This window comes from Protopterus annectens, chromosome 7.part0, assembly GCF_019279795.1.
Source record: "Protopterus annectens isolate FY-2018-M chromosome 7.part0, PAN1.0, whole genome shotgun sequence".
Taxonomy (NCBI): Eukaryota; Metazoa; Chordata; order Ceratodontiformes; family Protopteridae; genus Protopterus; species Protopterus annectens.
The window spans coordinates 1,232,738,510-1,232,764,998 of record NC_056739.1 but is presented as its reverse complement, the minus strand read 5'-3'; the positions used below and the strand labels follow the sequence as shown (position 1 = coordinate 1,232,764,998).

General features: G+C 43.3%; 1 protein-coding gene across 1 annotated transcript in view; it reads right to left on the bottom strand.

The window, feature by feature from the left end:
* The window catches only part of LOC122806154 (ubiquitin-conjugating enzyme E2 Q2-like), an 800,789-nt gene that overhangs the window by 619,390 nt on the left and 154,910 nt on the right, over positions 1 to 26,489 (bottom strand). The window contains exon 2 of the mRNA XM_044076390.1: positions 19,282 to 19,386. Coding sequence (XP_043932325.1) covers positions 19,282 to 19,386 — 105 coding nt within the window. The remainder of the gene's footprint in view (positions 1 to 19,281; positions 19,387 to 26,489) is intronic.

The window sequence follows — 26,489 nt, the reverse complement described above, 5'->3', positions numbered from 1 at the left end:
TATAATGCGCCAATTTTGAGAGAAAAAGTGCTAATTTCCCCCCTAAAGGTGCTGCCAGGAAATATGCGCTTGGTGCAGGCATGGGGAAGTCACTGGGACTGTTTCCTGTAAGGCTGTGATTTGTCCTCTACCTCAGAAAGTGGAGAAGCACCCCATTGCTTTGACATGTATGAACCTTCAGCCTGGCATCTGCCTCTAGGGTATCTGGGCCTACCCCTTTAAGGTCTGTCTGACACTGGAAAGGACCAATTCTTTGTTGGCCAGTGTCTACTAAACCTAGGTGGCTGTACTTGTAAGAAATCTTTGACCGTTTGCATAGATTTAGCCTTGTTCTCCATTTTCTTTAACACCTCTTCTGCCTTAACACCAAACAAAGAATCATGCTGTAAAGGTGCATCTAATAATTTAACTTTAACATGATCAGGCAGATTTTGTTCCTTTAACCGAGCATGCCTTCTAATTAGGCCTCTAAAGAATCAAAACCACATTGCAAAGTATGCTTTCCAACTTGTTCAGCTGCATGCAATATATCCTGCATTTCCTTGTTTTCTGCACATTCAGAATTTAACAACATTTTCTGTTTAAGCAATGCCATGACATGTTGCTGATATTTGAGCATATGAAACTGACAGTTTAAGGCCCTTATAGCCAAAGTAGCAGATGTGTAAACCTTTTTTCCCATATATATCCAGTGCCCTAGAATCCCTATCAGAAGGGGTAGGGTTTTTTGCAGCGGAAACCTAAACACCCTTGGGACCCTGAGAAATAGTTTCTGGGTCTGCAGCAGGGTTTTTAAAATGAATTTATGTGAGTCAGGAACCCTGTAATATCTATAAACAAAACCACGGAAGGTGCAAAAAAAAGTCACTATAAACAAATAAAGCACCTCCGACCCAGAAGGTAGATAACTTTTAGTTATGTACTCACCATAACTTCAGATGTTTGGGATCCATCTCGCCTACATTCTGACTGATGGGTTCGGAGCCGATCCCTCGGCTCCGACTCGGCACGCTTATGCCAAAGAGCGAAGTCTCTTATTGGCTGAGCTTACTATATCCCAGGATGCACCACTACCAGTCCCCCAGATCTAGTTTGTCCGCATACATGCACAGACACACACGCTGCTTATATAACATCGTCAGATGAAACAAGATAAAAAACAGTAGAACTCAAAACCGTTCAATCTCTTCTGATCTCCAAGGCAGGGGGAAGGAGGGTGGGTATTAGGAATGTAGGCGAGATGGATCCCAAACATCTGAAGTTATGGTGAGTACATAACTAAAAGATGTTATGTGATCCTATCTCGCCTACATTCTGACTGATGGGACAGCGTCCCTAGCACCTGAATCCTGGGTGGCTCACTGGAAAACACTCCTGAGTACCGTGGAACCAAATGATGCTCGCCCTTTAGATGCCACATCCAATTTATAGTGGGAAATGAAAGTGTGCGGGTTGGACCAAGTAGCCGCAGCACAAATCTCAGAAATAGCGAGCTTGGAATGAAAAGCAATAGAAGTAGCCATAGCTCTGGTAGAGTGAGCTTTGATAGATGTTGTAAGTTGCTTATTTGAAGAGGAATAAGCCTGAGTTATGCAATCTCTAATCCATTTGGAGATAGTAGCTTTAGTGATGGTTTTACCCAATTTATTATCTGAAAAGGACACAAACAACTGGTCTGTTTTTCGAATTTGTTGAGTCCTGTCTAGATAGAAGCGCAATTGCCTGTGAACATCCAATTTATGGAGGGTGTATTCCGCTTCATTTGAGAATTTTGGAAAGAAAACTGGTAGCTCTAGAGATTGTTGGAGACCGAGATTAGAACAAACCTTTGGAACAAAAGATGGATTAGGCCTAAGTGATACTCTATCCTTGTGAAAAATCAAGTACGGTGGTTTGATAGATAGGGCTTGAAGCTCTGAAACTCTTCTTGCAGAGGTAATTGCAACTAAGAAGGCAGTTTTCCAAGACAGATATTTTAACTCACATGTAGCAGCCGGTTCGAAAGGGGAAGATGTTAAGGCACGAAGTACCAAATCAAGATCCCACGGAGGCAGGATGAAAAACTGGGGTCTTAACAGCACAGCACCTTTAATGAAAGTTTTGCATAATCTGCTGCTCATCAACGGTGGATCCATGGATTCGTGAAATTTGGAGATAGCTGCTAGTTGGACTTTAATAGTAGAGACTGAAGATCCTTGAGTAAACAAGGATGTTAAAAATTTCAAGACCTCTGGTATCGGGGCAGTGATAGGGTCTAAGCCCCTGAGTTGAGCCCAGATAGCAAACTTCTTCCACTTACTGAGGTACAATTTCTTAGTGGTGGGTTTGTGGGCCGAAGATAAAATGTGAATAACTTCCGGGTCTAAGGTGTGATTTCTGACTAAAGTCGGAAGTGGAGGAGCCAAGCTGTTAATTTCAAAGTGTGAAGGGACTGGTGTTGTCGTCCCGACTGATGAATCAGCAGTTCGAGTTAGATCCAAAACCAAGGACCGTCCAGAGCACGTTTCTTTAGGTAGGGGAACCATACCTGACGAGGCCAGTCTTGAGCAATTAGTATCATTGTGGACCCCAATTGGGAAGCTTTCTGGATGACTTTGGGGAGGAGTGGAACGGAGGAAAGGCAAAAAGTAGTCCTGTTGGCCAAGGTTGGGCTAGAGCATCCGTAGCTGCCTCCCCTGACGCTGAGTCAAGGAAAGAACCTTTTGCACTTTGTGTTTTGTGGTGTTGCAAACAGGTCGCAGCACGGGTCCCCATCTTCTGAAAACCTGAGCTGCTACTGTTTCGTTCAGGGACCACTCGTGAGGAGAGAGAATCGTCCTGCTTAATCTGTCTGCCAATATATTGATTTCCTGGAATGTGGGTCGCTACCAAGAAGCGGTTGGTAGCTACAGCCCATTCCCACACCCTCATGGCCTCTCTGCAAAGGGGTAAGATCTGGTCCCTCCTTGTTTGTTTAGATACCAGACCACCGACATGTTGTCTGTGTGGATAGCGATAATGCCTTGAGGGAGAAACTTGTGGAGGCCTGTAGGGACAGAAGTACAGCCCTCATTTCCAATACATTGATATGGAGAAAGGTTTGTCTGGAAGCCAAGAACCCTGAACTAACCTGCCCAGACAATGCCCCCGCCACCCTGTCTGGGAGGCATCCGTTGTCAGGGTGGCCACCGGAGGGGGGATAACAAAAGGTCTTCCCTGATTCAGATTGGATGGCTGAAGCCACCAGCGGAGGTCCCGTTTGCACGTTTCTGTAATCAGTATGAGATGATTGAGGGGGAGATTCTGAAAAGACCACTGTGTCGATAACAGCCACTGAAGAATCCTCATGTGCAATCTTGCCAGTGGAACTAGGAGAACCGTGGCAGACATCGAACCTAAAAGTTGCAGGACCATCCTGGCTGGGGCTTTGTATCTTGGAAGCAGGGCTTGGACTTGACCTTGTAAAGTTTGAATCCTTTCGGTAGGAAGGAAGACGCGCATCAATTTTGAGTCTATCGCTGCTCCTATGAATCTTATGCGCTGAGAGGGCAGCAAGACAGACTTTGACCAATTGAATGTAATTCCCAGGGAAGCACCCAGGGAGATGGTGGCTTTTAGGTTGTCTATTAGTAGATGCCTGGTGATGGCAGTCAGGAGCCAGTCGTCCAGATAGGGAAACACTTGGAATCCAAGACTCCTCAGGTGAGCAGTCACTACTGCCAAACACTTGGTGAACACCCTGGGGGCTGTGGTGAGACCAAAGGGCAGTGCACAAAATTGGAAATGACTGTCTCCCAGGCTGAAGCGCAGATACCTCCTGGACGCCTGATGTACCGGTATGCGATAATAGGCGTCCTTGAGATTTATGGAGCACATCCAAACATCCTTCTCCAACAATGGGAGAATGGATTGTAAAGTGACCATTCGGAATTTGGACTTCATGACGGACTGGTTTAGTTTGCTGAGATCCAATATTGGTCTCAGGTCCCCTGTCTTTTTTGGCACTAAAAAGAACCTTGAGTAATTTCCGGATCCGATCTGGTCTGTGGGGACCGGTTGGATGACTCCTTTTTCTAGCAGCTTTGAAGCTTCTGCGGCTGCAATTTCCCTTTGACTGGGTGGTGGGTCCGGGATTTTTTTGGACAGTGGGGGTGAGTGTGTGAAGGGAATGGTGTAACCTCCGGCAATAATCCGAAGCACCCATCTGTCCTGAGTGATAGACTCCCAGGCTTTTAGGTGCTTGGCAAAGCGGCACCCGACTGGCTCGAGCAGCACAGCCAGGCAATCCCTCATGAAGTGTGGGAGGCTGAAGAGCCACGAAAGGACTCGCGGTCTCCAGAATTGCGGGGCCCTCTGCCGCCTCTGGGGGGCGTCTCCCAGAAAAATTTCCCGTCCTCTGCCTCTGGAAGGGGAATCTTCCTGCTGTTGAGGAAAAACTTCCGTGATTTGCGGAACCACATCTTCCCTCCTCCTTCAGCCTTGGGATAAGGCCGAAGGGAGTGGAATAACGTGCACATACGGCAGATAAAGTTTTCCCTCTTGCTCACAGCGGTAAGAGTGTCTTTACCTTAGGTCCAAACAAAGAGGACCCATCAAAGGGAGGCGTCGGCGAAGGAAGACTTGAAGGCCTCCGCGAAATGACACAAGCGGAGCCAGGCTTGTCTCCGTGAGCTACGCTACTGCTCTGCCCGCCCCTTCGCTGCATATGAAATGAGCCTCATGGACGGGTTAGAAATGGAGGTAAGGATAGCCAACTGAGAGCTAACCGACTGGGCTAGCTGCTCAGGTAGGTTACCTGAGAGGGAATCTGACAGCTCCTTGACCAGATCCCTCTGTAGCCTGGTAAAATGTGCCAAATAATTCAGGGACCTTAGTGTAAAGGCCGCTGAAGTCAGAGTGCACTTCCCGTGCTCCTAGACTCCTTATTAGGAGGATGGACGGACGTTGAAGCCTCTGCCACGTCCTGTTGTGTTGCAGATGCCACCACCATGGCATCTACAGCCACGCCTTTTGTCAAGAACTCCTTCTCGGGTGGGGCAGACAAAAATTTGTTAGGGCGAGAAGGCACTGGTTCCACAGTATCTGGATGTTCCCACGCCCTCCGACAAACCAAATCCAGGAGCTCGTCGAAGGGCGGAGACACCCAGGAGGCGGAGGGCTGAGCCCCAAAGGCCTTGAGAAGCACTGACTCATCAGCAGAGGGGGGTTTGGATATCCAGCCGCCTCGTTGTAAGGATCTCTAAAATGTCTGCGAATGAGACATCATCCGAGGACGACTTTGGGGACCCTCCGCATCATCAAGATCAGTGTCCGATGTAAGAGACTCGGGGAGTCCACGTGCTTCCTCTTGCACGATCTCTTCCTTGGGGCTCCTCCGAAGACAACTCCGAAGAACCCTCAGGAGGAGGGAACCCCAATGGGGTAACCTCAGGCCTCGGGGCTCCGCTGCCTAGGGACAGGGGAACTGCCAAAGACCCAGTCTCCACGCCCAGGGAAGGTGCCGGTAAAGCCGTAGAGATGGCCGAAGAAGACTTGGCCAAGGCACTCCTCATAGCTCTGAAAGCCGGACCCCCAGAATCCTGGGAGTGTCCGGTCCCCGGAGCCATGATAGCAGACGGAAGTCCTGCAGCCGAAGCACCGAGAGGGAGGCTCGGAACCGACAGCATTGGTCCCGAAACGTCACCCCCGGGTCCGGCCGAAGTCCGCGTGCCAAACTCGGACCCGAAGGCCGGGGTTGGAGTAAGGGTCGGAGCCGACCCTAGGATCTCCACCGGCTCCAACAGCACCTGCTCCGACGGAGCCGAAGCGGTCGGAGGAGGAATGGCAATGGAATGGGCTATCGGCTCCGAAGCCAATTGGGTCGGAGCCGAAACAAATTTTTGAAAGACTGAGGACTGGAACAGTCTTTGGAGCACCCTGTCTATGTCCGAATCTGACATCCTCGATGACCTAGAGGAGACTGAACGGGTTCGAGTTGGCCTCTCCAACGGCCCCAAGGGGCTAGGGGACCGGCTCCGAGGCGACTCGATAACTATCGGCGCCGAAGGAATGCACAAACCAGTTTCCATCGGTGCCGAGGAGGACTTAGGCGCCGAGGAGGAAGTGTCTGAGCGGACAACCTTCATCGGCTCCGAGATCAGTGGAGCCGATGAAGGTGACCCGCCTCTCGATGCCCCAGCCATCGGCTCCGAAGCCAGAGGAGTCGAGACTGGAGGCATCGAGGCAGACCGTTCCGCCCTCGGCTCCGAAGTCCTTGGAGCCGAAGGAGAAGCCTGTCTATGTCTTCTGGCGGTCGGGTCCGACGGACTGGTCGGAGCAGATGCCCTTTTCTTTTTAGCAGAAGGAGAGGATGCTAAAGCTTCTTCAAAAGAGGGTTTTATAAGGCCTTTCAATATAAGCTTATTTTTCCTCTCTTGGAGGACCCTCGAGGAAAAAGCGTGACACACGCTGCAGGACTCCTGCAAATGTTTGGCGCCCAAACAATATACACAGAGAGAGTGGTCATCCGTGATAGACATTTTAAAACTACATTTAGTGCACTTCTTAAAACCCGAAGGCCTAGGAGCCTGAGACATTAACTTGCCGTTAAGAATGACAGCCCGCAATTAAATTAAGGCCAACTGAAGACATACAACAGTGAATATATCTAAGGGAATCCAAGAACCCCTAAAGGTTCAAAAGGGATTGACTGACAGGGAAGGCCCTACAGATCAAGGGGGCCTGTAGCCAGAACAAACACCAATCACACACAAATTTTCCACAAAAAATTTTCAAAACACACACAACAGCACAGAGTAGCTGTTAAAACAGCTTTTTGTTAAAGAATTAGCAAATTTCTGACAGAAAAAGTTAGTGAAAAGACACTACTTAGCTCAGCCAGCTCGAGACCACGTCTTTGCTAGTTAGCGGCAAACGAGATCTGGGGGACTGGTAGTGGTGCATCCTGGGATATAGTAAGCTCAGCCAATAAGAGACTTCGCTCTTTGGCATAAGCGTGCCGAGTCGGAGCCGAGGGATCGGCTCCGAACCCATCAGTCAGAATGTAGGCGAGATAGGATCACATAACATTGAACAGTTTTAATACAGTATTAACCCCAAGAAAATAAAACAAACGTTTTCGTCCTCAACTTCATCAGATAAATTCATGCATTTGAAATCACCTTTTATAAATCACTTAATTAACAATCACCCAATGAATTTAGCTTTACAATTAAATAGCTTTGGCTTTGCAATTAAATACAAAAGCTTATAATGTACACTTCACTTTCTTACAAAAGGGCTATATATGAATCATATATATATATATATATATATATATATATATATATATATATATATATATATATCTATATCAAGTATTTGATACATCAAATGTAAAATCAACCTAAAAACACTTATGAAACAAATGTGTGGATATCTTTTGTATGCAATACATGTTATTTAAAATGTTGTCTAAAATATAAATTATTTTAAAGGACACTTAAAAACTAATAGTTCCCTCTAATGGATATCTACATTATTAAAAGCTAAAAATACATTTAGAAAACTAAACCTAAAAGTCTTCACACACACTAACAAACCATTTAAAAAACACATAAATTAGTGGAAATATTTATAACTTTGCAGATCTCAATTTTAAAACAGGAATAAGATGTATCATTGAGACCTGGAACTTTACTGGCTTCTAAATTATTTGCCAGTACAAGTCTCTATATTCTACAAGTGTTTCCCACATACCACCCCTAGGGTCTACGGCCACCGTTTCCAAGATAAAGAACTGAAATTCTGCTTGCTTACAAACAATACAATGCATTGTTCTCACTTCTAGTCCTGACATCATAGAGGTACTCATATATTCTTTGCTTGAGCTTCCCTTTCACTCTTACTAATATAAAATGCATCACATTTTTTTTACATAGAACTAAATAAATAACACCTTTAGTATTTTAGAAAGTGAAGTGTACATTATAAGCTTTTGTATTTAATTGCAAAGCCAAAGCTATTTAATTGCAAAGCTAAATTCATTGGATGATTAAGTGATTTATAAAAGGTAATTTTAAATGCATGAATTTATCTGATGAAGTTGAGGACGAAAACGTTTGTTTTATTTTCTTGGCGTTAATACTGTATTAAACTGTTCGTTATCTACCTTCTGGGTCCGAGGTGCTTTATTTGTTTATAGTGACTTTTTTTGCACCTTCCGTGGTTTTGTTTATTGGTTTTACTATTTTCGGATGGATACCCAGTCGGTTGGTATTATGGACAGTGGTACTAAAGGAGCTGAGATTGGGGAGCTTCGGAAGCTCATAGGACAGTTGACAGCTTGTTGGGCTGCTTACGCCCATTAGCCAATCCATGGCTTCGCTGTTATCATCACTTCCGTTGCCGGGCAATCAGGAACTGTTCAGGCGTTCTGCTTTGCATGAACGAACGGCCGTTTGTAATGAAGAAGAAGTTCGAGAGATTAATACAGTAATTGGTACAGATTCAGGGAGCTTGGATGGATTTCCTAACATTATTTTAGACAAAGGAAGGGAGAAACATTCCTTTGAACAGTCGCAAGCCACTCAGAGGAATATGGGTTTGCCAAATGAAGGAGACAGCAATGTTTTGTTACCAGGTACTGAAAGACAATTAAGGGAATGTTTTAAATGTTAAATTTGATTTTGGAAAGAAGTTTATTAATACTACAACTAACAGAACATATGTTCAAATGCTAGAGGACTTGGACTACTATTTATATAAATACAAAATGTTTGAAATGGACAACGCATATTTGAAACATTGTTTGCATTTAAATATAGTGCCCAAGGGCCTTAGAGTTTATAAATATCCCAATAATGTTGTAGATGGTACTGAATTTTATCACCAGTTAATTACTGCATTTGACAATTGTGGCTTTGAGATTATGAGGGCTATTATTAAAAATAATGAACGTGAAATGGAGAAATTATACACTTATGTAGAGCGTACCAACAAGAGCATTGTTAATGGATTTACTATTCACATTAGAAGAAAAGTGAAAGTATTATAAGTTGCTTAAAAACTTGGAAGTTAAATGTGTTGAAGTACAAAACAGGAAGATAGGTAAAATAGAAAGAGATTTAAATGAGTACAAGACCAAGACACAATATCCTAAACCCAAATTATGGGGAAAAAGAGCTACAGTACATCAAGATAAAGAAATGCAAAGTAGTATAGAAAATGAGGTTCCTGTTTACAATGGAAATGAATTAGATTCTTCTGAGTTTCCTCCACTTCGAAGGTCTGAAAGATTAATGTATAAAGATCCAGTTAATCATGGTCCGAAAAACTACAAAGGGAGGGAATGAAGGCTGCAGGGGAGGAAACAACAAATGTGGAACCATTAATAACTACAGCAAATGAAGGTGTTAAGTTGACATACAAAGACTTCAATATTTTTAACTATTCTACTACTGTTGTGACAAAATCTTTTTTTGATTTATTTTCAAAAGTTTTTGGATTTATACCCAAGCAGAAAACTGACATTTTTAAATTGTTAGTGGATATCAAATTATTTATTAGAAAGAAAAACTTGGAATTGTTTTTTAATGGTAAAAACATTAATTTTAGAGAAGAAAAATTAATGCGTAAAAGCATATTTAATCCACCTTTGCACCCCCAGCTAAAAAAACTTCGAACTGGTACTAGAAAATGAGTTAAGGAAGTCCTTGAGACGATATAATATGCAACCCAACCTGACCTTGGCAGAACAGGAAATTCTTAGAGATTTGAGTAACAACAAAAATCTTAAGAGTTATGAAACCTGACAGGGGGGGGGGGGCTGTATTGATGGACTACATTACTTATGAAGGTAAAATGCTTGAAATTTTAAGTGACTCAACCAAGTACACTAGGACGTCCATTAATGAAATTAATGTAGCATATAAAAAATATATGTTTCATTGAATGATTTATTAATGGAAGGGTTGATAGATTTAGACACTTATTATTTTTTACATGTAGAGAAACCCAAGGTACCCTCCATTTTTGGCATCCCAAAGGTACACAAGGGATGTCAATGATCCACCTTTAAGACCCATAGTTTCTGCAGAAGGTTCAGTGACTGCACTTTTGGCAAAATATATTGATAAAAAGGTGAAGAAACTAGTGATGAATAACACTAATATACTGCAAGACTCTTGGGACTTTCTGAGAAGGTTAAATAACACCTTATGTACAGATAAAACAGTACTTGGTACCTTGAATGTCATAGATTTATTTACAAGTATACCACATGACATAGGCTTAGAGTGGTTTGAGGAAATGGTTGGTTTCAATGAAATCACAAACAATGAATTTAGAACAGTCTTAGTGTTAATGGAAATAGTGTTGAAGAACAATTTTATTTTTTTTTTAAGGAGAATATTTCAAGCAGACTAGAGGGGTTGCTATGGGTGCACATTGTGCACCTACATATGCTAACGTCATAATGGCCTACTGGGAAAATAAATACATATTAACTTCAGATTTTAATAGTAAGTGGATTTTTTATGGCAGATTTCTAGATGATGTGTTTTTTATGGCAAGGAAATGAAGATGATTTTAAGATGTTTGTTGATTATGTTAACGGAACAACCAATTTTTTAGAATTTACATACAATTTTAATTATGAACAATTAAATTATTTGGATGTTAACATAGTTAAGACTAATGAAGGTTTCAAGTCTAAAATATATCGAAAGGAGACATTTTCGAACTCATATTTATACTACACTAGTTCACATCCACCCCACCAAAAGAGGGGAGTATTAAAGGGTCAGTTAGTATGTTTGAGCAGAATGACTTCAGATGAAAACACGTTTTTTAGTGAGTGTGAAGTGTTGAAAGAGATGTTTTTAAATAGAGGTTATCCTGAAGAATTGTTTGACCAAATATGTAAGGAAGTTACTGATGAAAGGGGAGGTAGATTTGCCCCTATTTTAGATAAACCAGAAACAGCCAATACACAAATGATATAATGAAAATACAAATTACAATTATAATTCAGGAATTATTACTACATATCATGGTCAGTCAGGGGTACTTAGAAGAATAGTGGATAAAGAGTGGAAAAATTTTGCAAAATTGTCAAATTTAAATCACGTTTTTGATAATTAACTAAAGTACATATATAGGAGAGGTAATATTAAAAGTATACTGGAGAGAGGTGCAAACAGACAGCTTAGAAATAGGTACTAAAAAGAAAAAAGGTTTATTAAAGTGTAGAAGCTGTAGTTATTGTTCACACCTTGCAATAGGAGAATCAGTATACTTGAAAGCAAGGAAAAGGAAGTTGACTTTAAATACCTTTGCGAATTGTAATACTAAAGGTATTATTTATTTAGTTCTATGTAAAAAATGTGATGCATTTTATATTGGTAAGAGTGAAAGGAAGATCAAGCAAAGAATATATGAGCACCTTTATGATGTCAGGACTAGAAGTGAGAACAATGTATTGTATAGGCATTGTATTGTTTGCAAACAAGCAGAAGTTCAGTTCTTTATCTTGGAAACGGTGGCCGTAGACCCTAGGGGTGGTATGTGGGAAACACTTAGAATATAGAGAGTTGTACTGGCAAATAATTTTAGAAGCCAGTAAAGTTCCAGGTCTCAATGATATGATCTCTGTTATTCCTGTTTTAAAATTGAGATCTGCAAAGTTATAAAAATTTCCACTAATTTATGTATTTTTTAAATGGTTTGTTAGAGAGTGTGAAGACTTTTAGGTTTAGTTTTCAAAATGTATTTTTTTAGCTTGTAATAATGTAGATATCCAGTAGAGGGAACTATTAGTTTTTAAGTGTCCTTTCAAATAATTTATATTTTAAACATTTTAAATAACATATATTGCATACAAAAGATATCCACACATTTGTTTTATAAGTGTTTTTAGGTCGATTTTACATTTGATGTTGTATCAAATACTTTATATATGATTCATATATAGCCATTTTGTAAGAAAGTGAAGTGCACATAAGCTTTTGTATTTAATTGCAAAGCCAAAGCTATTTAATTGCAAAGGTAAATTCATTGGATGACTGTTAAGTGATTTATAAAAAGTGATTTTAAATGCATGAATTTATCTGATGAAGTTGAGGACGAAAACGTTTGTTTTATTTTCTTGGGGTTAATACTGTATTAAACTGTTCATTATCTACCTTCTGGGTCCAAGGTGCCTTGTCATTTGTTTATTACAACCCTGTAATATCTGTCAGGCTTAACAGGAGCTGGAGGTAAGAAATCAGGAGTAAGGCTAGACTCCGAAAAAGTACAGTTTTGTACCTACCATAAATGTAGATGTTAAGAGTGTATTCACTGCTGCAGTCATTATACTTGGGTTATCCTGCCGTCAGGCGGTCCCACAGTCGGCCAGAGTTCCAAAGTCTTGGTCCAGCGTCGGTTGCTGTCGCTTCTTCCCTGAAGTCGGTGCGCCAGAGGTATACAAGATGCAGCAGACGCCATTTTCTTCAGTTTTTCTTGCCCCAGATGTCAGGTGCCCCCAAATAGGTAGGCAATACATATTGCTAATAAAACATACACAAAAAGTAAAACCAAAACCTTCAGTTACCAGCAAATACACCACATAGGTAGTATAGCGTAGAAGGGTATATACAAGTCCCAGCTAAGAAAGAGGGGATGGAGGGAGGGTAACCTAAACTGCAGCAGTGAATACTCTCTAACATCTACATTTATGGTAGGTACAAAACTGTACTATGTTCATCGTGTTTCACTGCTGCAGTCATTACACTTGGGTTGAATCCCAAAGCTGAGGTAGGGTGGCTATGAGGCCCTGCAGCACTGCTGTGGCAAAGCCAGCTCTGGATTTAGAATAAAGAGGTAAGTGATAATGTTTGGTAAAGGGGTGCACTGAACTCCAAGTTGCAGCTTCTAAGATATCCTTGGTAGGTACTCCTCTAAGGTAGGCAAGTTGAAGTGGCTGTTGCCCTGGTAGAATGTGGCCTAATGTCGCTAGGTACAGTTTTCCCATGCTGTGTGTAGCAGAAACTGATACAGTGTCCTATCCACTTTGAAGTGGTCTGCTTTGAAATAGCCTTTCCCTGTGATCCTGCAGCATATGCTACAAACAATTGCTCAGTTTTCCTGAAAGCTTTTGTTTTGACCAAGTAGAAATGTAACTGTCTGTGTATGTCCAATGAATGCAGAAGTCTCTCCCCTTTATTCTGGGGATTTGGATAAAAAGTTGGCAAGTGAATAGTTTGGTTAAAAGCCACACTGGATACCACCTTTGGCATAAATGAAGGGTTTGTTCTTGAAGAAACCCTGTCTTGGTGAAAAATGATGAAAGGCTCCACTGCCATTAGTGCCTGTAACTGAGACTTTTCGTGCTGAAACTACTGCCAGAAGCAGAGCAGTTTTCCATGACACATTTTAATTCTGCTGAATTGGCTGGCTCAAAAGGAGGTAAAGTTAGTTTTTCCAAGACAAAATTGAGGTCCCAAGTTGGAGTTGGTGCTCTCCGGGGCGGTCTTATGTTTTTAGCCCCTCTGAGGTACTGTTTTAGCAATGGATGAGAGAAAATACGAGGATCTGTGTTGTAATGAGCCGAGATGGCAGAGGCGTGGATCTTAATGGATGAAAAGGATAAGCCTTTGTCCAGCATCTCAGTTAAGTATTGTAATATCTGAGGAATATTTGGGACAAAAGGGTCAAAACTTTGAGCCTGGTTCCAGGCACAGAATCTCTTCCACTTTTCTGAATAGGATTTCCTGGTGCTAGGCCTCCAAAATGACATCCATAACAGCTTTAGAGAGGGGTGTTGTCTGCTTGACAAAGGAATCTGCCATGCAGCTAGGTTTAAGGTTTTGAGCTGGCTGTGCAGGATCTGATTGTTTTGTTGAGTCAGAAGATGCGGAATTTTAGATAAAATCCATGGTGGGCCTTGAGCTAAGTTCTTTAAGACTGGGTACCAGTGCTGGCGTGGCCAGTCTAGGACAATCAGGATCATTTTTGGCTTTTCTTGTCTGGCTTTTAGGAGTACCTTTGAAAGGAGAGAGAGTGGTGGGAAGGCAAACTTTTAGGCTTTTCCAGCTGAACGAAAGAGCATCCACTTTCCATGCTTGTGTGTGGTAAGTCCTTGTGCAGAATTTCTGTAATTGGCAATTCATCGGGGAGGCAAAAAGATCTACGTCTGGGCTCCCCCATTTTTGTGTTATCATGCTGAACACTTGTGGATTTAATTTCCACTCGTGAGGATCCATGATGTTTCTGCTTAAGTCGCCTGCCAGAGTATTTTTCTTTCCTGGCAGGAATTGTGCTTGCAGATGAACTTGAGAGGTTAGAGCTGTGTTCCACAAAGTCATGGCTTGTCTGCAGAGGGGATAAGAATGAGTGCCCCCTTGCTTATGTACCACATAAATGTGGTGTTGTCTGTCTTTAGTAATAATTGTCCTGGATGCAGAAGGTCCTTGAAAGCTGTTAGGGCATTTTGTACAGCTAGCACCTCTTTTTTGATTGATGTGAAGATGCATTTGGTCTGCGGCCAACTTGCCCTGAATATATTTTCCTGCCATGTGTGCTCCCCAGGCATAATCCGAAGCATCTGTTGTTAGTGTCTGCCTAGCTGTGGGTAGAGTGAAAGGCTGTCCCTTGTTGAGGTGACATGCCTGTGCCCACCATCGAAACTCCTTGTTGTAGGCAGGGAATAAGTGGTACTACTGCTTCCAAATTGTGACAGTGTTGAGTCCAAACACTTTTTAGGTACCACTGTAATTTCCTCATATGCAGTCTGGCATATGGAATTAATAGTATGCAGGATGCCATAAACCCAAAGGCCTGCAGAATTTTTCTTGCAGGGAGTTGAGTCTTTGTTGCCATCAATTGAAAGTACTGAGTCAGTTTGTCCTTGCTTGTCTGGCGTGAGATGAGCCATCTGGGCCATTGTATTTAAGCTGGCACCCAGTAATATTATCTCTTGTGAGGGCACTAATTTTGACTTGTTTTCGTTTACTGTGTACCCTAGGCAAATTAGCAATCTTTTTACAAACGCTAGTTGCTGTAGAAGAATATCCTTGCTCTCTGCTTGAATGAGACAGTCGTCCAAGTATGGATATATATGAATTCCTTTTTGTCTGCAAAATGCAATTACTGGTGCCAGGTATTTTGTGAAGACCCTGGGCGCAGTAGATAAGCCAAAGGGCAGTGCAGAGAATTGGTAATGCATTGAACCAGCAATGAATCTGAGGTATCTTCTGCAATTTTGTCTGATAGGGACATACAGGTATGCCTCTGAGGTCCAAAGTAACAAGCCAAGCCTTCTTGCCCAGCATGGGAAGAAGCTGCTGTACTGTCAACATTTTGAATTTCGGAACATCCAGGTAAGTATTTAGAGTAGGAAGGTCCAGTATGGGTCTCCAGGCTTTGTCCTTTCTGTGGACCAGGAAAAGTCTTGAGTAAAATCCTTATCCTTGTTCCTGTTGTGGCACTTTTTGAATAGCTCTCATGTCCATGAGGGCTGTAATTTGTTTTTGTGCCTCTGCCCACTGATTTTGTGGCAGGTCTGGCATTCCTTTTAGCCTTGGTAGAGTGTGAAAGTGGAACCTGTAACCTTGAGACAATATTCAGAACCCATTTGTCTTGGGTGATTATATGCCAATTTTGTGAAAAAAGTGCTAGTTTTGCCCCCAAGGGAGCTGCCAAAAGGCAAGTGTTTTGCATTTGAAGGGGGAAGTCATTGGGACTGTTTCCTATAAGGCCTTGGGGCTGAGATCTGCCTCTTGGGCGTCTGTATCTGTCTCTTTGTGGTCTGTCTGACACTGGAAAGGACCAATTTTTTGAAGGCCAACTTCTGCGAAATTGAGGTGGCTGTACCTGTAAGAAATCCTTCACTGTTTGCATAGATTTTGCCTTATCCTCCATTTTTTTTTTAATACATCTTCTGCCTTAACACCAAATAAAATATCCTGCTGTAAAGGAGCATCCAATAATTTTGCCTTAACATGATCAGGTAAACCTTGTTCTTTTAACCAAGCATGCCTTCGAATAACAGATCCTGTAACCTGCTGCTCTACAAGAAGCCTCTAATGAATCAAAACCAAACCACATTGCAGAGTATGTTTTCCCACTTGTTCAGCTGCATGCAAACAATCCTGCATTTCCTTATAGTCAGGATGTTCTGAACTTGTAAGCATTTTCTGTTTTAACAGGCACATTAAATATTGTTGGTATTTAAGCATGTGAAACTGGCAATTTAAAGCAGACTGCTAAAGTTGCAGAAATGTAAACTTTCTTCCCCCATCTGTCTAATGCTCTAGAATCCCTGTCAGAAGGGAATGGGTTTTTAGCTGTGGAAGCCTTTACCCCTTTGGGACCCTGGGAAATAGTTACTGGGTCAGCAACAGGGTTTTTATAAAGAAATTTGTGAGAGTCAGGGACTCTGTAGTACCAGTCTGGCTTGACTGGATAAGGGGGCAAAGAATCAGGATTTAAACTGAATTCAGAGAACACATCATCCACAATATCTAACACTGGCGGAATAGCAATGGGCCTGTGCTGAGGCAATAAAAGTCTCTGAGCCTTCTCTCTTGGATTCTGAGAAATCCTGGCCCTCCCAATGGAAATGCTCCCTCATGATATGTAAGGTTTCCCCAAAAGAGTAATCCTCAGGAGGAGAGGCTGAAGGAATTGATTCTTCAGAATCAGAGTCCTCAAAGGGGTAAAGAGTATCCCTAGTCTGAAGAGGAATCAGAAGAAATAGAAACCAAGTCAAAGGAATCATAGTCTGTTATCCTGTCTAGGTCTTTTATCAGGAGGGGGGATGGGAACACCTGATCAGAGTAATTAAGTCTTCGGCCATTTTGAGCATCTGTTTTTTAGGCATGGAGGCCTGTCCAGGTGAATGCTGTACTTGCTTCTTTGTCTTTAATGGAGTTTTGGACTTGGCTGTAGTTTTGATGGTAAGCTGTGAAGGTCTGAAAACACCCTCAGAAGCCGATGCCTGCTCAGCGGCTCCGGACCCATCTGAGGGGTTAGTTGCCATAAGCCCAATACTTGAGTTTCCAGAGGCCTAGACATCGCCACATGGGAGTCGGAGGCGGCCTGAGGCTTTGAGGTAGCGGGTGTCAGGGGCTGCGAAAGCACCTCACTGAGAACCGGCGACTGGCCTAGAAGAGGCTTCATCGCCAGTTTTGGGCCTCGGATGCCTGTCCTTATCCTTGTCTTTGCGTTTTTTGCGTATTCCGGTCGGTTGTTCCGTCAGCATGGTATAATTGAACCTTCGGCCAAAGTAATGGCGAGAAAAGTCAAACCGACGTTTAATAGTGCGCTTGTTAAATCTAGCACAAAACCGACAACTAGTGACGTCGTGGTCTGGGCCTAGGCATGGAATACAGTAAGAATGGAAATCCTTATGAGGTGTTTGCTTCCTACAAGAAATAGAATTATTAACTTTTACTGACATCGGTCTGAGGCAAGAAAAAGTTTCCCCAACGGGATACTTAGCTTTATTGAAGACTTCGGTTCTGAAATTCGAAATGAAAATCTCAGGAGTCGGCCGACCGGCACTTGCAAACTGCTTTTGCTTCGGGCACCACGCGGAAAGAAAGACTGAAGAAAATGGCATCAGCTGCATCTTATATTCCCCTGATGCACTGACGTCAGGGAAGAAGCGACAGCAACCAACGCCGGACCAAGACTTTGGAACTCTAGCCAACTGCGGAACCGCCTGATGGCAGGATAACCCAAGTGTAATGACTGCAGCAGTAAAACACTATGAACATCACATCATCTACAATGTCTAACACAGGAGGGATGGGCTAGTGGCTTGTGCTGAGGTAGTAACAGAAAATCCCAGTCTCTCTTTTTAGACTCTGAAAAATCTTTGCTCTCCCAGTGGAAATGCTCCCTCATGGTATGTAAGGTTTCCCCAAAAGAATAATCCTCAGGAAGAGAAGCTGAAGGTATGGATTCTTCAGCATCAGAATCCTCATAAGGGGGAAAAGAAAATTCCTGATCAGAAGAAATGGAAATCTGATCTGAAGATTCATAGTCAGTCTCTTGCCTAGGCCTCTTATCAGGAGGGGGATGGAAACCCTGATCAAGGTAATCAAGTCTTTGGCCATTTTCAGCATCTGTTTTTTGGGCATGGAGGCCTGTCCATATGGATCTTGAAGTTGCTTCTTTGCCTTTGAAGGTGCTTTAGTCTTTCCCTTTGAAGTCGGTTTAATGTACAGGTGTTTTGGTCTGAGTACACCCTCAGAAGCCGGTGCCTGCTCAGCGGCTCCGGACCCATCTGAAGGATTAGCGTCCGAGGCTCCAATACTTTGTTTCCAGCGGCATGGCCAACTCCACTTGGAAGTCAGTAGAGGCCTGCGACTCTAAAGTAGCGGTTTGTCAGGGGCTGCGTAAGCACCTCACGGAGAACCAGCGAACCGACAACTGGCTTAGGAGAAGCTTAGTCATCGGTTTTGGGTCTCGGCTGCCTTTCTTTTTCTTTGCATTTTTGTGAACTCCGGTAGGAGGACGGTTTTCCGATGACATTTCTGGATAATTAAATCTGTGTCCAAAGTAGTTTAAAGCCCAATCATACCGACGATTAATAGTGCGTTGGTTAAATCTAGCACAAAACAGACAACCCAGAAAATTATGATCAGGGCCTAGGCAAGGAATACAGTAAGAAAGAAAGTCCTTATGAAGTATTTGCTTTCCACAAGAAATACAATTAACTTTTTCTGACATCGGTTCTGGAGCAAGAAAAAAGTTTCCCCAACGGGGTAATTAGCTTTATAGGAGACTTCGGATCTGAAATTCGAACTCGAACTCGAAAATCTCAGGAGTCGGCCGACGGGCACTTGCAAACTGCTTCTGCTTCAGGCACTGCGCAAGAAAGACTGAAAAAAATGGCACCGGCTGCTAGTTTTATACCCCTGATGACCTGACGTCAGGGAAGGGGCGACAACAGCCAACGCAGGACCCAAGACTTTGGAATTCAGGCCGACTGAGGGCAACCTGCCAGCAGGATTACCCAAACGTAATGACTGCAACAGTGACACATGAAGATCATCATCTGTGTGGCAGTGGAAAGAAACCAGACAAGCCCTGAGGAAGAAGTTAAAAAAATCTGGAAGATAGGCTGACTAAGTCTTCTTCCCAGCATGACATCCTACAGATGGCAGCAATAGTGAATAGTATGATGAAAAATCTACATTTCTTTTTTTGTTTTACACCGATCTTGTAGGTTTTAAAAGCTTACCTCTTACTCCAATCCCAGGTGAGGCAAGTCAAAAAGCATTACATAAGGAAAAACAGCCTTTCCGTACCAAAATCATTAAAAACAAGACTCACCTCGCCATTTGGTAGTGGCTGATCCAACATTTCCACATCAGGATGCTGTGGGAGGTTATAGAGCCTGCAGAGGTCACATATCAGTCGTTTTAGTTGCTGGAGGAGCTACACATGTACATTTAAAAAAAAAAAAAAAAAGGCAATATTTTAGTCCTAATTACTTCAAAACCAGCAAATGGAATTAACATTTTACAAGCTTCAGGTTTCTGTTGATAAAGTACAGCTGCGCAGACATTTTCTCTTTTTTTTTTTTTTGCTGTTAATAGTAGCCTGCATTTAAAGTGGATTGCTGAGAAACAGCCTTACAAGACTCTCTGCAAATATATAGAGCTGAGTATATTTCTGTATTATTCTGTATTATAGAACTAAATTGTTACTTAGGGCGGCCACGGTGGTGCAGTGGTTAGCATTGCCGCCTCACAGCAAGAGGTTCTCCAATTCGATCCTCGGCTGGGGTGCCTTCTGTGCGGAGTCTGCATGTCCTCCCTGTGGTCACGTGGGTTTCCTCCGGGTGCTCCGGTTTGCTCCCACATCCCAAAGACATGCTGCAGGTGGATTGGACATTCTAAATTGGCCCTAAGTGTGTGTGTGAGTGTGCCTTCTGTGGAAGGTTGGGTGCCGGGCTGGCAACTCGACACCGTAAAACTCCACTGCCATTCAATGTGCGGACAAGGTGATCCGCTGTGGCGACCCCTAACCGGGAAAAGCCGAAAGAAGAAGAAGAAGAAGATAGAGCTAAATTGTTACTTAGACATCTGCTGTCTTACTGTTCTGCAAATATACAGATATAAGTATATATTTTTTTGGTTATAATTTGCACTGTGATTCCTCATATCTATCTCTGTTGAAACTGTCTTCCCCACCCCCACCCCCTCCCTGTTTCTTGGTTGTAGTTCAAAATTGGTGGCTTTTGCAGTGCCCGCCCCACTGTAGATTTGATCTAGGACACTCCCCCCAGTCCCATCTCTTTACCGCATTCTATCTAATAAACCCTTTCTGCACTTGCTTTTAGTCCTTTTTAATTTAATTACATTTTTTCAAACTGTGTGGACTAATATTGCTACATACTCAAGTGTGCCAGCTTGCACTGCATGTGAATTGTTTTTACTACTGTTTTTGCTACTTTTCTGAAAAAAAATAAATAAATTTTCTGCATTTACTGTATTTGTGTTTCTTCCTACTTGATTTTGCTTTTGCGTCATCTTAAAAGTACTCAGTTGCATTTATTACTGCTTGGTGTAACTCATTCTAAGCCTTTTAGTTTAAGCACTTGGGCTTCAGACCAGTTGTTTTACATTAGGAAGGTTTGTGGCCTGCACTGTGGTGGCAGAACAGGTAGCTTACATCCTTCTAAGTTGGGAACTGCTGATTGAGGGCGCAGTGTCTGTTATTCTAAAATTGTATTAGTTCTGGTTTAAGCACTTGGGCTTCAGGCCAGTTATTTTACATTAAGAAGGTTAGTGGTCTGCACTCTTGTGGGAGGAGAGGCTGGACTCTGCCCTTCTGAGCTGGGAATTTCTGGTTAAAGGCTTATAGTGCCTGCATATTTGAACTGCTTCTTACTGAAATTAGGTACACCTTGTTTGCTGTAGCATAGACTAGATCCAGGCTTGCTGAATCTAGCTTTGTTTGTATGCTTGTTGTTTGCTTGTTATTTCCCAGAAATGCTAATACCACCTAAAACGCTGCTTTTCAGCACTTCTGTGGATCCCTAGTGATATCTGCATTGCTTACTGTACTTATTTTCTTGTTTCACTTAAAAGAAAGTTACTGTTTGTCGTTTTTGCATTTAAGTTACCTGTAACACAATGCATTTAAGTTACCTGGCACTTGCTCACTAAAGCAATTATATAAGTCAGCACTAAAAAATTAAAAGCACTACACCCTCACAAACTCCCCTTGAATACCTTGTTCCCCATTGGCCCTTTTTTTCCAATTATAAAAGAATTCCCAATACTATTCTAGCATGTCCAAAGGTCAGTTGTCAATCTCCTTTCCGGTCCAGCTGGTGAATCTGGGAATCTTGAGGCAATGTTACAACTGCCTCATGTACACAGACAACCCTCTCCTCCTCCCAACAAATTCCAACACATGTAAGAGATGCATCCATATAGCCAAACTGGAGGCTAAGCTCTCTCAACTCAGTACTGGCGTAACCAGTCAGGAGGAGAAGGAAACCACACTCACTACAATTCCAGTCTCACATAGACCTACCACGACTGCAAACCAAACACACAAAAACATACTCGGAGGCTCTAAATAAAAATCTGCCTAAGCAGCAGAGACCTCCAAAGCAGACACTCAAGCAACCGCTAACCCAAAACAAATCACGTGCCACACACAGCTCACAAAGCCAGTGTGCCGAACAGTCACAGCCGTTAAGGCTAAACAACACATCTGATACACTTGTAATAGGTGAATATCGTCAGGCACACTGACGTCCCGCTCACCAGGCTGAACAAGGAGAAGGTCACAGTGAGCTGCCTGTCGGGCGCTGGAATCCACCACGTAACACAAGCACTCAGGTCACTCCAAGGCAAGTACAAATATGACTCAGTCATTGTCCAAGCTGGCGTGAATGACCTGAGACATACCTCCCTGGACTACATGAAAAAAGACAGAGGAGCTCTCTGAGCATGTAGCCCAGGCCGATATGACCCTGACCTTGAGTAGCATCTTACCCTCACCAAGAATGAGGCCACAATATGAAGACAAGATGATCAATTTCAACAATTGGCTTACGTATTCGTGTCATTCAAAGGGGATCCAATGCCTGTCAGCCTGGGATGACATGCTCAACAAACCACGATGCTTCGCTAGGGACGGCTTGCACCCGTCACCCCTGGGATTTCGGATATTGGCAAAGGCTCTCGCTACCCAATAGTGCCTTTTTTAGGCAAGGCTCAAAAGACAAACCCACCTCCATAGGTATCACAAGGGATAAGAAACTAAGAGTAATGCTGCTCAACGCCAGAAGTCTAAACCTCAAGATGCACGCACTCAAAACTCTCCTTAGCATGGAGAACATCAATATCTGTGCAGTAACAGAAACCTGGTTCAAGGCTCCAGAGAGCACCCCAACACTACCAGGTTATACCTCAATACCATGCTTTTCGGCACCAAAACTTGGACCGAACCACAAAAGGAGGGGGAGTATCAATATTAGTCAAAGATTCCCACACCTCCAGGTTGGTGGCACAGCACGAAGCATCAGAGATAACTATCCATGTGCAACTAACAGTGGGTAAAACTGCCTTCCAGTTTATAGCCCGCTACAGACCACCCTCCCAAACCCAGGAACCCCACTCGGCCTTCCTGAGAACACTGGAAAATATGAAGGTCTCTCCAAACACCATTATATTGGGCGACTTCAACTACCCAAACATAGACTGAGGGCATTACTCTAGCTCCAACACCCTAGCCCAAAGGTTCCTAGAATTTATAAACGCAAATGCTATGGAACAACTTGTTACCACTCCCACAAGAGGGGATAACATACGGGACCTGATCATCATCAACATGGGGACTCTATACTCCAGACCAGAAGTGTATCCCTCACTGGTAAGATCAGACCATAAACAAATCTCACTGGATATTCACATCCCGGCCCCACCTCCTGCCCAGAAAACCACAGTGAAAAACTTCTCTAAAGCAAATTTCACACTCCTCAAAACAGAGGTAGAATCCTTCAAAGCCCCCGGGCATGTGGAAAATACGGCCCACACCGCAGAATCCTTTAGAAATGCATTCTATGAACACCTTAAGGAATGCATGGATCATGCAATCCCAAATAAAACCAAGACCCAATCCTCCAAAGGCAGACGTCCTGTCTGGTGGACCCCCAGCCATAAACAAACTATACAATAGGAGGAACCTACTAAATTGATAGAGCAAAATCCCAAAAAAGGAAGGCATCTCCGATAGGTATTAGCAAAAAACTACGGGCACTCATAAAATCGTCTAAGGCCAGCATCGAGAGAAAAATCGCACAGGACATTAAGGATAATCAAAAGGCTTTCTTTAGTTATGTTAGGAACCTGGGTGGGAATTTCCAAATATGCTCAGAATTAGTCCAAAATGACAAAAAATACACCGAACCCACAGACATTGCCAACATCCTAGCTGAGGGGTTCAGCGCAAACTTCTCCCCCCCAACCCCACCAAAAGGGCAAATATCTATCCCAGCAGAGTGCTGCCCCCCCTGACATCTCAGATGCTCAGGTAAGAGCCGCCCTCTCCAAAGCAAAAAACACAGCATCAATGGGACCAGACGGTGTCCCGGGCTGCGTCCTACATGAACTCCAAGAAGAGCTAAACCCAAACATAAAACTACTGTTCAATCTCAGCCTTACTATAGAGGATATGTACCCAAAGAGTGGCGTAAAGCAACAGTGGTCCATCTCCACAAAGGTGGTGCCTCAACGGATCCTGGAAACTATCGCCTCATAAGCCTGACTAGCTTGGTCTGCAAAGCTATGGAAAGGATCATCATGGACCTCATAAATAAAGACATTGGGGACCTACAGACACTGGATGCTACCCAGTTCGGCTTTAAGGGCAGATCCTGGCTCTTAAACCTGGTCGATTTCTTAGAAACAGTCACCAAGGGCATTGATGAGGGGAAGGTGGTCCACACAGCCTACCTGGACCTCGCAAAAGCCTTTGATACAATACCCCACTCGGGCATTATAGATAAGCTCACCAGCTTAAATATAAACTCCTATGTCACTAGAAGGATTGCAAACTGGCTCAAGGACAGAACCCACATGGTTAGAATTGCTGGAGCCATGTCAGACTCCAAACCAGTTACAAGTGGCGTCCCACAAAGCTCAGTCCTGGGACCTCTCTTGATCGGTATATATTTCTCGGAGGTACAGGACAACATGGAAGGACTGTGGCTGACCAAGTTCGCAGATGACTGCAAACTGGGCGCCATAATCAATTCTCCAGCCGACACAAGCATCCTCCAAAAGGGCCTCATAGAAACGGACAACTGGTGCCAGAGCCATGGCCTCAAGCTAAACGCCAAAAAGTGTATATTCACCCCTTTGGCAAAAACAAAGTGCCCCCAAATTACCACATAGGTGGTAATCCATTAAGTACAGAAGAAGTAATTAGGGACCTGGGAACCCAAGCTGATAGCAGTCTCTCATTTGACAACCACGTGGCCAAAGTGGTTAGAAAAACATTTTATATAGCCCACCTAATCATGAAGGGCTTCACATCTAGATCAGGGGAGGGCATCATGCCTCTTTACTCATCCCTCATCAGGCCCATAATAGAGTACAATGCCCCTTTTGGGATGTACCTTACCAGACACCTGCAGCAACTGGAAAGACCCCAAAAGTACCTCACCAAGAGGATCAAAGGGCTTAAACAGATGCCATATGCTGCCCGGTTAAAGAAACTCCAGCTCTACTCAGTGGCATACCGCCTGTTCAGGGGCGATCTGTGCCTGACGTATAAAACCATGTCCAACCCGGAATTAATGAACATGCTGCACCTCAGAAAATCCAAATCCCATCGAGCTACGCGCTCGAGAGACTTGAACCTCAGCACTGAAATAAACAGAACATGCTGGAGGGACAGATTCATAACCCAGAGGCTCCCTTCACTCTGGAATAAAATCCCAGTCCAGGTTAGGCAGAGTCTCTCATTGACTCTCTTCAAGAGGAATCTTGATGAGTGGATGGGAGATCGTAGGTTTAACCCGGGTTATCAATTCTGTGTCATTGTTAGTATACTAACCTCGAAAAAGGGCATAGCAAAATTAATTTAAAATGGGTGGCGAAAGCCAAACACATTCTGGCTAGGCTTATAAATGCCCTAGGGCAGATAGCCTAGTATGAACCTATGTCATAACAGTAGCTGCTGAACACTAAGGTCACAGTTACAGTCAGTACTTAAGAAACTGCTAAAGTCCAACATCATGTTAGAACTTTCAGAACAGAGCACTATTCCCCATCGACTGGGATGGCCATCACCTTATCAAAGAAATCTTCATCTACTCAGCATAAACATAACATTCACCTACTCTATTTCTGATTTTCTTTTTTGCAGCATCATCTGCTTTTATTACATCCATTAGTCTACCACTTGATTAAAGAGCTGGCAAAAACCTTGTCGGGTACCTTGCTACCTCAATTTTCCAGAGAGGCTTTTATTTGGATTGCATGATGCTGACATCTTCTGACCTAGTGCAACTCTCTGGTCTCCCCTTAAGAAGACAAAACCAATGGAAGACTTCAAGGTGACATCCATGTAGCTAAGGTGCAAATTCAAACTCATCCTGCTCTTCAGCCGCAGCCCAGACTGAAGACAAACACTTTCTGTGGTAAAAAGCACACTAAATCAGCAGGAAAGAACTGAAGACAGTCAATACTAATCCCACTTTATACAACATACATGAACATGAATGAAGGCAACATTATCCCAACCAACGGGGAGAGTGATCAACCCTGAAAGTCATCCAGGATATCATCCTCAATCTGTGTAAGAGCTTCCTGAAGTTGAGACTACAAAATTACCCACACAAAGAAACTACAGTTGTGCACCTACCATAAATGTAGATGTTCAAGTGTATTCACTGTTGCAGTCATTACACTTGGGTTATCCTGCTGGCAGGCTACCCGCAGTCGGCCTGAATTCCAAAGTTCTGATCCGGAGTCGGTTGCTGTCTCCTCTTCCCCGACGTCAGTGCGCCAGGGGTATAAAAGATGCAGCCGTCGCCATTTTCTGCAGTTTCTTGCCCCAGATGTCAGGTGCCCCCAAAAGGGTAGGCTACAAAAAAAAATGACCACAAAAAAGCATGCACATAAACTTCATCTACAAACAAATGCACCACATAGGTTGTATCGAATAGAGAGGTACAGATAAGTCTCAGCAAAGAAAAAAGGGGGATGGAGGGAGGGTAACCTGGACTGCAACAGTGAATACACTCTAACATCTACATTTATGGTAGGTACACAACTGTACTATGTTCATAGTGTTTCACAGTTGCATTCATTACACTTGGGTTGAATCCCAAAGCTGAGGTTGGGTAGATGGGCCTAAATAGAATTAGGAGTGGCTATGAAGCCCTGCAGAAATGCAGTGGCAAAGCCAGCTCCGGATTTAGAGTAGAGAGGTAAATGGTAGTACTTTGTAAAAGTGTGCACTGAAGTCCAGATTGCAGCCTCCAAAATGTCGTTGGTTGGTAAACCCCTTGG